Here is an 11959-nt window from a genome sequence, read left to right as displayed (position 1 = left end):
GAAACTTTGTTAAATGACGTTCAGGTATGTGAGTAAAAAATGTGCAATGGAAGCACTTCAGGGAATATCTAAAACAACCACTCGTGGAGAACAGCAGATCTTATATGAATGAATGAATGAATGAATGAATGAATGAATGAATCAATCAATCAATCAATCAATCAATCAATCAATCTCTTATATCAATATCAAAACCATGTTGCATAAAGTTGCAAAGAGTTTATTTCATGAAGTTGCAAATACAGTTTGTTTGTATATTGTACACAGACATGCCTGTGCGTGTGTGACATCATTATTCACCTGTGTCAGGTGTTGGGGCGTAACGTGTGTGACATCATTATTCACCTGTGTCAGGTGTTGGGGCGTAACGTGTGTGACATCATTATTCACCTGTGTCAGGTGTTGGGGCGTAACGTGCGTGACTTCATCAACGAACTGGACAACCTGCACGAGTACTTCCGCTTCTCCTTCCCCAAAGTGCAGCCGCCCAGCTTCTGCGTGGAGGAGGAGTGTGAGACCAGCCTCACGCTGCACTACCGCAGCACCCGCAAGGGCTTCACCCAGTTTGTCAAAGGTGGGCGAGGAGGGGTTCACACACACACACACACACACCCACACCCACACCCACACCCACACCCACACCCACACCCACACACACACACACACACCCACACCCACACACACACACACACACACACACCCACACCCACACCCACACCCACACCCACACCCACACCCACACACACACACACCCACACACACACACACACACACACACACAGAGGGGAAAGAGATGTAATAGATGTAATATTCTCTGCAATATTCTCTGTAATATTCTCTGTGATATTCTCTGTAATATTCTCTGCAATATTCTCTGTAATATTCTCTGTGATATTCTCTGTTTTGTAATGTTCTGTAAAATAGTGTTTTGCTTGCACTATTATATAACTATTATTTTTGCAAAAATAGTGTTTTCCTTGCAGTAACTAATCCTTCAAGAGTTACGTTGTAAGGATGTGTACAAAGGGGTCAATATTATCTGAATGTAATATTCTCTGTTTTCACCATGTCTTTTTATAGCGATAAAGAAACATACAGTACCAGTCAAAAGTTTGGACACACCTTCTCATTCAATGGTTTTTCTTTATTTTTTATTATTTTCTACATTGTAGATTAATATTGAAGGCATCAAAACTATGAAGGAACACATATGGAATAAGTAGTAAACAAAAAAGTGTTAAACAAACCAGAATATGGTTTATATTTTTTAGGTTCTTCAAAGTAGCCACCTTTTGCTTTGATGACAGCTTTGCACACTCTTGGCAAGGTGTGTCCAAATTTTTGACTGGTACTGTATCTCTATGTAATGTTTATAATACCTTCATAAGGATGAGTGTTTATAGAGGTTTACTGAAAGGAAGTTCACAGGACTGCGATGTTATCGTTTGAGTAATGAAGGGCACACTCTCCATGTCCATCTGATATGTGATAATTTCTTAGCCAGGGGTCAAAGGTCAAAGGTAAGGCCCTCTTACAGTGACCCCCCCCCCATTACTATACAGAGAGAGAATCACAATTATTGCTGAAGTGTTTCCTTCTCCTGTTAACCATGTCCAAATGAATGTGGGTCCGTTGGTTCCATAGGCCAGCTCTCCCAGGTGGGACGACAGTTTTACAGCACAGACATTGAGGTGGAGATCCTGTCCAAAGAGGAGACTGAGAAGATGACATACGTGGTGCGTGAGACACATTTGTATGTCTTTATTTATATTTGTGTATAATATTATTATAATATATAATATTATATACATCATATTTGTTCATCATGGAACATTTTACAAAAGGATTGTTTGTTTCGATTGATGATTTTCAATCCAAGATTGAAGGGCTGTTGACCATGAAGTGCATATGTTTTTAACCCTTCATCACTAGGAAGCCAGTTCTTTTATATATATTCCATTTAGCTGACGCTTTTATCCAAAGCGACTTACATTGCAGTGAGTACATACATTTCAGTATATATGGTCCCAGCAGGAATCAAACCCACAACCTAAGCGTTGTTAGCGCCATGCTCTACCAACTGAGCCACAGAGGACCTTTTAAGTTCTTATTTGGCTTTGCACTGTTTTTACCAAACAAATTGCTATACTATATGTTAGATAATGTGTTGTGTTTTCTGTGTCTGTGTAATTTGTGTGTATGGTAATACTGCCTTATTGGCCAGGGACTCCCTTGCAAAAGAGATGAGAATCTCAATGTGACTTCTTCCCTGGTTAAGTAAAGGATCAATACATTAAAAACTGGGCACAGACAAAGATGCAGAAGTGATCCAGCAGTTGCACTGTGAGAGGGTTAGTGTTGGGTTGCACTGTGAGAGGGTTAGTGTTGGGTTGCACTGTGAGAGGGTTAGTGTTGGGTTAAGATGCAGAAGTGATCCAGCAGTTGCACTGTGAGAGGGTTAGTGTTGGGTTAAGATGCAGAAGTGATCCAGCAGTTGCACTGTGAGAGGGTTAGTGTTGGGTTAAGATGCAGAAGTGATCCAGCAGTTGCACTGTGAGAGGGTAAGTGTTGGGTTAAGATGCAGAAGTGATCCAGCAGTTGCACTGTGAGAGGGTTAGTGTTGGGTTAAGCGTTCTTGGTTGGAATCTTAATCTCAATATAGCTGTGGTCACGGTTAATGTGGCATGACTTCAGGTCATTGACCCTATTGATAAAGCTGGAGTGGGAGAGTTGAGGTTCAACGCTTAATCAATATGCACTGACAAAGGCCCATAGACAGAAACTTTAGCACTTTTAATGAAAAAGTGAAACTTTTTCAAGTAAACATTATGCAGGGGAGCGCTGTATACACAACCTATTAAGAGACTGCTCCTATGCCCAATTCCAGATAATTCCCCGACCTCTAGACACTTATTTAGATCTGAAAGGTTGTCAATATGTCATATCTCCACTGTGCCCTCTCATATTGCAGGCTTAGGTGTAATTCTCATGATATCACAATACAGTACACTTATCCATTTGATCTATTGGGAGGTAGGGGTTGATTTGGAATGGGGCACTAGAATCCTTTTCAAGTGTCAACTGTCAGCCCAACTGTCGTAAGGCCATAAGCTCTGCGCGGCTACGTTGCTATGGTTACCAACCGTCAACCGTCCCCTGGCTGCCAGGTCTACAAGATGAACTTCGATAATGCTGCCTTCAAGCACCGCATGCCCCAGCAGAAGACTGCTCCCGGGTACGAGAAACTCCCGATGAAGAGGGGCATCTTCTTCGACATGTTCCCCTTCAGCGTCATCTTCCGGCGGGACATGACCATGTACCGCATCGGCGATGGCCTCAAGGAGGTCTTCTCCGACCTGCAGGGCAAGAAGGTCAACGAGGAGTTCACCCTGGTGCGGCCCATGCTGGAGTTCAGCTGGGACAACGTGAGTGAGGAGAGGGGAAGTGGGAAAGTGTTTCACGTAAAAAAAAAAAATCATATTTTTAATGGAGAATAATGTTTCTTATTAGCAGAAACAGAAATAGTTGAATATCAACCCTTTTGTCTGTATTGGGGATTACACCCATTTGAAAAATAGAGTGAATGTTGAAAGGTGCCACACAGGGTCAGGAGAGGCTGGTGGAGGCAGAAAGATTTCAGCCTCCACCAGCCTCCCCTGTACTTGATGTATGCCCAGGTAAAGTAAGCCTCTTATCAGCACTGTGAAATACTGTTGTGCTCCCTGTGTCTCCATTCAGATCTACACTCACTTGAACAACGTGTTTGAGCTGCTGTCCAAAGCAGTGGTGGAGAGCAAGCAGAAGGTCATTATCCCCAAACTCAGCAAAGAGGAGCCAGAAGAGAAAGATGAGGGTGAGAAACCCAAGAGAGAGGAAGAGAGAGGTACAGAGATGGCGAGTTTTTGGCCTATATCCCTGCCCGCAACACAGTCAGCCGACAGGAGAGGGGAGTACCTTGTCCAGCTATCTTGCACCTTCAAGCTATGTTGGAGTGGATTATCCCTTTAAAGTCCCACTAAAGTGACTTTGACTTCCACATTAAATCATTTCTGGGTAAATGTTAGGTTACCTACTTTATTTGTATACACTTAAAATACATTAAAAAAAAAAAAGAAATCAAGAAGGAGCTTGGTTTTTTAACCGCAGTTTCCAGCAGACTATGGGATTGGTTGGGCATGTCTCTTGCATTTTTGATTGACAGTTCGTCATGAGCCTTCGTTCCTAGGTTCAATGTTTTTCAGCTGGCTGTAATGTTGACCAATTCATTAGCAGTCTACAGTGTCTCTAGTGTGGATTTATGCAGCATTTCTGTTTGCAGTTGGATGCTATTACATTTTTGGTGAGTTACTTTGAAGCTAGCTTTGTAAAGTGAGCAGGAGGATCTGTAAAGTCTTTTAGTACTCACCCTTTACAGTTTAACTTTACTCAGGTTTTACTCCATGATAGTCTAATAATTCCCAGTTTCCACTGTACAGTAACCATTTCTATAATAATCTGTATCGTCTTTAAAACAAGTCACACCTAATTTCTCACCTGTGGGTGATGCTAATTTGATTCAAACCAAAACACTGGAAATGACGACGTTCACTTTAGTGGGCCTTTAAGTATATGTAAAATGCATAGACACATGTGCTTTGTCATACTATTAAGAGGTCCACCTCAATTGGATGAGTTCACATCGTGTCCATCCTCTGTTAATCAATTGGTTAATTGATTGTGGTTGTTTGATTGATTGATTGAAAATCATTAATTCACTCGCTCATTTATTCATTCACTTCCTCATTTATTCATTCACTCCCTCATTTATTTATTCACTTCCTCATTTATTCCCATTTTCCTTATAGTATTACTTGTATTGACATTAGATGTTAAGTCAGTGGAGGACAGAAAGGAGACAGATCAGGAGTACAGCAGTGCTCTAACACTGTACAACGCCAACTCTGCTGGCGAGGACATCGAGCTATTGGCCTTCCAGACTGTCACCGGTGCGTATACCTGTCTCTCTTTGTCCTAAACTTTCAACTCTAATTGTCCTCGAGGGACATTCACTGTGTCCAAAAAGACATCAAGAGTAACTCTTTCCCTGTTGTTTCAAATACCAGTTTCTACCGTTGTGACCCTAACCAAAAACCCTTTACCGTGTGGCCCTAACCCTAACCCTCTACCTCCTCTCCCCAGGGAAGTGCAGTGAGACCATCTTTGAGGACATGAGGGAGCCCCCTAAGAAGCCTCTCCACCTGAAGGGCCAGATGAAATATGTTCCTCAGTGGGACTCCTTAATCTTCCTCAGTACGCCCATGTAAGACCACCCACAACATCTTTACCAGTCATGTTAAAGTCACACCACTATGATTACATTCTACATTTACATTTATGGCATTTAGCGGATGCCTTTATCCAAAGCGACTTACAACAAATACATTTGTTTAAGTAAGTGAATCATCTATCCAACTGTCATCATAAGATAAAGTCATCAATGCTCAAACCAGGGGCCATAGGCAGTCACAATGCTAGAAGAAGGATTTTTTTTTATTTTATTTTATTTTTTTAACAGGACAGAAACTTGTACAGGGGGGTCGTGGGGGTGAAGAGGTCTTTAGGAGGGATAAGCTTGAGTACAAAGATAACATTTTAAACAGTATATGCAGTGTTGGAATATGCATGCAAACAGTACCTTATACAATGATGATACCCTCTATATCCACCTCCACAACACCAGAGGTGCCTCAGCCTATTATGGAGCCCTAAGAAAAAACAATTCGGGGGCTCCCCACACAGCAGCATGACACTTTCAATGAATGACACAACACAGACAAAGATTTTGATAAGTAATTACATTATTCATCCAACAGGTTTTTACCCACCGGATAATGTAATAAAGTTGGACATTTTCCGTTTAACAAGTTTATTACATTATCCAAGCCAGTAATAACATTATCCAGTTTTATTAAATTATAAATGCGAAAGGTTATTATTACATTATGAAAACTCATTACATTACCCAGTGTTATCACATCATCGGTTGTTACTTACCCTTTCTCAATTCTCCTTGTCTGTTTGTCTCCCTTTTAATTTCTTCCCCCTCTGCTCTCTGTCCTCTTGCAGTATCGAGACGGTGGAAGACATGATTAAAATGGGCGTCTATGTGAACGATCTGAACCTGCACGACTCGAGCAGAGAGCTCATCTTAGCCGGAACACAGCAGTCAGCTGAGCTGCAGCTAGCTCTGGACCAGGTCAGTCAGACACCTGACCAACGTAGGCATGCTGCTCTTTCTATGTTATTCATTCGGTCACTCGTTCATTCATTCATTCATTCACTCGTTCATTCATTCATTCATTCATTCATTCATTCATTCGTTCATTCGTTCATTCATTCATTCATTCATTCACTCGTTCATTCATTCATTCATTCATTCACATGCTACACTACTCTATGAGAATGATAAACAGGTACAATGCTCCCATAAATCTTACACCACTAACCAGAGGAGGCTGATGGAGGTACAAATTGGAGGATTGGCTCAGTGCAATGCATGGAATCGAATGAGGAACGGATACCATTTCTCATTCCATTCCATGCATTGCACCGAGCCCGTCCTCCGGTTTCCACCTCCACCTCCAGCCTTCACTGACAGAAACATATACCACGATACCATGCACCATCAGCACCACCACCTACACCAGAAGTTTATTTTACCAATGGCACCAATGGCTAAACAGCAAGGATGATATAACGATGGAATACACAGAAATGCAGACATGTAATGTAGGTCACACAAAGAGTCTACTGTATCAGGGGAGGCTGGGGGAGGTAAAAATCGGGACGGGCTCATTGTAATGCATAGATACGTGTATTTGATACCATTCCTCATTCTGTTCCATGCATTACAATGAGACTGTACTCTAATTTCTGCCTTCCCAACTCCCCAAGGGTACGTGCTGAACAGCTGACCACCACAAGGTTGGGGCTTACACCCCTTTTGGAGAAGAAACTAGTAGATTGACAGCTCTATCTCTGGTGTGACCTCCCACCTACAGGAACAGCAGAAGTACGCCCAGCTCATGGAGATCATTAAGAAGCTGGATGAGGAGAAGAAGAGGGGCGACTCCCTCCTCTACGCCATGATCCCCAAGGCTGTGGCCGACAGGCTAAGGAAGGGCATCACCGCGCTGGAGACATGTCAGGTATACCAACCCAGAGCCACAGAGATACATGCTTTGTAAACTAGTCTTCATTCTGAAACGCTTTTCTTCATCGGCGTAGAATTGCCTTGTCACTTAGACGTTTTGATGCCGGCATTTCGTTCGTAACAACCTTGATCAACATCTGTGTCTGTTGTGTTTCTTGTACTAACAAGAGAGGTTGATCGACGACATTTATTAATTTTTATGAGTATGTGGGTTATGTGAAAAGATAAATAAACAAGGGGGGGGGCGCTTTGTGGCGTAGCACACTAGTGCGCTCACCACGTAATCGCAGGGTTCCTGGTTCGATTCCGGCCCTCGACCTATCTTGGATGTCATCCCTCCTCTCTCTCCCTCCCATCCTTCCTGTCGATCTCTACTGTCTCTATCCCAATAAAGCAGAAATGCCCTGCTTTATTGAAAAAAAACAATACAAAGGGATACAAAATGACACAAAGGCATGACACAAGTACAGCATATCAGTTTGTTGTCTTAGCATCCCGCCACATTGGATGTTGACTCTCACTGCCACGGTGTTCCCAGGTGTTCCCAGACGTGACTATCCTGTTCAGTGACGTGGTGAAGTTCAACGAGATCTGCATCCACATCACGCCCATGCAGGTGGTGGACATGCTTAACGAGATCTACATTGTTTTTGACACCCTCAGCGAGAAGCACAACGTCTACAAGGTAACTGACGCAAACGTGATTAGCTCTCTGGGTTTCAACCCCCGTTTACTCCACATCAAATTTCCATCCCTGGATAGAAAATAAAGCTGAATCTAATCTAATCTAATCAAAACTATACCCAGGAGACGAGACTGAGCTGAGCCAAGCTGAGCCGGGCTCTCCTGGAATGCTCTGGCCTGGTTAGGCAAGTAGCGAGATCTGTGCTGGAAAGGATAACGTGAAAATTAAATATCAGAGCCAGCACAGTGCAGTTTGGGTCAGCACAATAGTGTGAAGAGGGTATTACTGTCCTCGCCAATGCTTTTCGTGACGATTTATAAACCATCAAGTACATTTTTATTGAGAACACTTGGGCTAAAACCAGTCTTATGGTTTATAATCCACTATAAAGTACCTACCCAGCAGTGTTGTTATCCTTTTTCCACCCCCAGAAACCCCCAGTTGCAGGTCCATCAGTTTTAAAGTCAGGCTAAGGTCATATATCATATATCAGATAAAACCTGCTTATTTATTTGTGGCTAATCACACCTGGTGATCTACCTTAAAGTCGCCATTATGGAATTGTACTCTTTTGGCTTTCATAACTATGATTACACTATGATTACATTTTACATTTACGGAATTTAGCAGACGCCTTTATCCAAAGCGACTTACAACAAATACATGTGTTTAAGTGAGTGAATCATCTATCCATCAGTCATCATAAGATAAAGTAATCGATGCTCAGACCAGGGGCCATAGGCAGTCACAATGCTATAACAATAACAATGACCATAGCAATTTATTTACATAGCCCTTGTTAGACCGTCATTGTTGCAAAGCGCTTCACACAACAACAAAAAAACAGGAAAGAAAATGATTCATGATTCATACACTATCTATCACTATCTATCTTTCCAGGTGGAGACCATCCGAGACGCCTACATGGTGGTGGCAGGCGTGCCCAACAAGACCACCTTCCACGCCCACCACATCTGTGACATGGCTCTGGACATGCTGAGTTCCATCGACCACCTCAAAGACCCCTCCACCGGGGACAACATCCAGATCAGAGTCGGTGAGCACACAGGGGGGGTGGACAGGCCTGGTGGTCCTGGGTGGCCCAGTTAATAGAGCTTTGCAATGACAATGCTTCCCCCCTGGGAATCATTTATACACAAAATATATGCACCCACTGTACTGTAAGCTGCAAGGGTTGAAAGTGTCTCCAAAATGGCATAGTATTATTATTATGAATAATAATATGCCATTTTGTAAAAGCTCTTAACCCAGGCAGCTTACAGTACAGAGTGCATACATTATTTTGAATGTAGAGTCCCCAGTGGGAAACTGTGAAATCGGTGGTGTCAGATAAAAAGATATCACATAATATATTTTATGATCTGACACCAACTTGACAGTTTGATCTGATGGTGAATTGACACCCCAACCGCATCCCTTCTCCTCAGGGATCCACTCGGGGATGGTGGTGGCCGGGGTGGTGGGCCTGAAGATGCCTCGTTATTGCCTGTTCGGAGACACGGTCAACACAGCCTCTCGTATGGAGAGCAACGGAGTGGTGAGCTGGGCCTTCATACCCGGGGGTGTGAACAGACTTATGGAAGGGACCCAAAAAGAACAGACTTATGGAAGGGCAGGGGCTTTTACCCCCAAAAAGAACAGACTTATGGAAGGGCAGGGGCTTTTACCCCCAAAAAGGGCACAACGTTCTTTGCACTGGAAAGTGTAAAGTTACTATTTAGCATTAGTTAAATGGCATTTATATTATATTGGGTGGGGGGGGGGTGCGATTTTGGGGAAAAAACACCATCCAGGAGTGCACTTTGTGAGTGGTAGGGAAAAGGGTACGGTTTTTGGCCCCTTTGGGCCCCCCTATCCGCGTCCCTGTTAATACCTGTACATGTGCTGACCCTCTGCATTATGACTTAAAACATAATATTACATAATGATTCCACTATTAAATACTGTATGTATTTATGTATTTTGGATTCTTTACAACCTAACTAATAGTGAATCTATTAGTCACCCTAATCTATCTGTCTGTCTGTCTGTCTGTCTGTCTGTCTGTCTGTCTGTCTGTACAGGGCATGCAAATCCACATCAGCCAGACCACCGAAGACCATTTGGAACACGAGCCCTACATCATTGAGGAGAGGGGCAAGATCTTTGTCAAGGTGGGTGCCTGTTGCCCCGTGATGTTGTACCAACTCGTACATAGACACACTTTCACATTCAGATCTAAAATCTCACATCAAAAGATGGCAGTTTATCCTTTCAGGGGTCATTTCAAGGCCAAAGGGTGTGAATGGTTAGTGGCTAATATTCCATCATGCCAATTTGGATTCGGTCTGGAAAACCATACTGTTATTCTGCCTTATCTCTTAGGGGAAAGGCTACATGAAAACGTATTGGCTGAAGGGGAAGAAGGACCTGTCATTTAAGACCCCTGCAGAGCTTCGTTATAGCAGTGAACCGAAAGACTCAGAGGACAGGAGCTCCAAAGGGTGAGTGGAGAGGAAAGAGCCTATAATATGCTACGTCCAATGTCACTTAGCTTTTCTAGAGTGTGTATGGACATATGATGCCCCCTACTGGGTGAATGTGAGATCAGTCTGTTAATGTCACTAGTGTACACCATGGGGAGGCTGGTAGAAAGGAGGTAGAAATCAGAGGACGGGCTAATTGTAATGCATGAGGAACCGTGTCAAACACAGGATAAAAATGGTATCAAACATTGCATGCATTGCAATGGAGCCCGACCTCTGATTTCTACCTCCACCGGCCTCCCCTGGTGTACAGTCAGTAAGCCTTCCACTGTTAAGGCGTCCCTCTGTGTGTTTTATCTTTGCTTGGCCCGCAGCTCCACCTGCACCAACACCAAGCGCTCAACCTCCAACCTCAACATCCCCAGCGAGGAGCAGGCGGAGGGCAAGCCCACCCCCACGGACCTGCCCACTGACACCTTACCCCTGATAGAGGGCGCCGCTGAGCCTCACCCCGCCTCCGCCGAGCCCCAGGAGAAGGACAAGGTCAAAAAGACAAAGAATAACAAAGGGAGCAAGGCCGAGGCGCCCCCGCAGGGCATCACGGTGCAGGTCAACGCAGTGCAGGAGAACCCCGCGCTCCCGGCGCCCCTTGTGGATGGGCCGGAGATTGCGCCCCCCGTGCTGAACAACAAGAGGAACAGCTTCAGGCAGCAGTATGCCAAGCTGCCTGTCCACGTGCCCATGCGCAGCTTTGCCTGCTCCCTACAGTGAAAGGGGCGGAGCTAGAGGGTCGCAACCTCACATCTCAGACGACGGGGTAGCCCGCGTTCCTGCGTTCCCGCATTCCAAACCGTCTGCAAAGCAGTTGCGCTGCAAAAATTGACCGGTGGTCGCGTTCCGTTTCACCTACAATACCAGTCAAAAGTCTGGACACAAACTTGCCAAGAGTGTGCAAAGCTGTCATCAAAGCAAAAGGTGGCTACTTTGAAGACTCTAAAATATAAAGCATATTCTGGTTTGTTTAACACTTTTTTGTTTACTACATAATTCCATATGTGTTCCTTCATAGTTTTGATGTCTTCAGTATTAATCTACAATGTAGAAAATAATAAAAAAAAATAAAGAAAAACCATTGAATGAGAAGGTGTGTCCAAACTTGGTACTGGTACTGTACATTGGAGTCAGGCTGCAAGGTGCTAGATTGCTGTATCTTATTGATATGGTTACATGTTAAACACTTATCGTATTGCTTTGCAGATGGTCTGGAACAGCCTTTATGTCCGCTTATCATGTAATGCCCCAGTGTTTTGATTAGATGCATCCATAGGATCCTCAAAGCTAAATACAGGGCTGACTACATTAAAGTTGTTTTAATCTGAATTAATTGACGATCATTTATTCTTTGCAGAGTAAAAGAGGATGGGCCTCTTAATAAAGCATTCATGCCCTGTAATTGAAAACAAATAGTATCGCAGGGCAGGACCACTTTAAGTACATACTGACTGACACTCAAGTTGTAAGGCCTCACCATTGACACCTAGATATGTTGGTACAGTAACACACTGGCAGCAGCTGTTACCAATGCAGCAGGTCATA

At 43.7% G+C, this 11959-nt stretch overlaps 1 protein-coding gene across 1 annotated transcript in view; it reads left to right on the top strand.

The window, feature by feature from the left end:
- LOC310810664 (soluble guanylate cyclase 88E-like) overlaps window positions 1-11275 on the top strand; it is a gene marked incomplete at its 5' end in the record, with an annotated part of 11855 nt that extends 580 nt beyond the window's left edge. Inside the window, 14 exons of the mRNA XM_083678512.1 lie at window positions 400-574; window positions 1645-1736; window positions 3168-3425; window positions 3739-3883; window positions 4866-4985; window positions 5179-5299; window positions 6106-6235; window positions 7041-7187; window positions 7731-7877; window positions 8778-8934; window positions 9326-9435; window positions 9962-10051; window positions 10263-10381; window positions 10738-11275. Coding sequence (XP_083534638.1) covers window positions 400-574; window positions 1645-1736; window positions 3168-3425; window positions 3739-3883; window positions 4866-4985; window positions 5179-5299; window positions 6106-6235; window positions 7041-7187; window positions 7731-7877; window positions 8778-8934; window positions 9326-9435; window positions 9962-10051; window positions 10263-10381; window positions 10738-11134 — 2208 coding nt within the window. The 3' untranslated portion in view covers window positions 11135-11275. The remainder of the gene's footprint in view (window positions 1-399; window positions 575-1644; window positions 1737-3167; window positions 3426-3738; window positions 3884-4865; window positions 4986-5178; window positions 5300-6105; window positions 6236-7040; window positions 7188-7730; window positions 7878-8777; window positions 8935-9325; window positions 9436-9961; window positions 10052-10262; window positions 10382-10737) is intronic.
- Between the last annotated feature and the right edge of the window lie 684 nt (window positions 11276-11959).

The sequence above is a fragment of the Argentina silus genome, assembly GCF_951799395.1.
Source record: "Argentina silus genome assembly, chromosome: 10".
Taxonomy (NCBI): Eukaryota; Metazoa; Chordata; class Actinopteri; order Argentiniformes; family Argentinidae; genus Argentina; species Argentina silus.
This window is presented reverse-complemented; position numbering and strand designations above follow the sequence as displayed.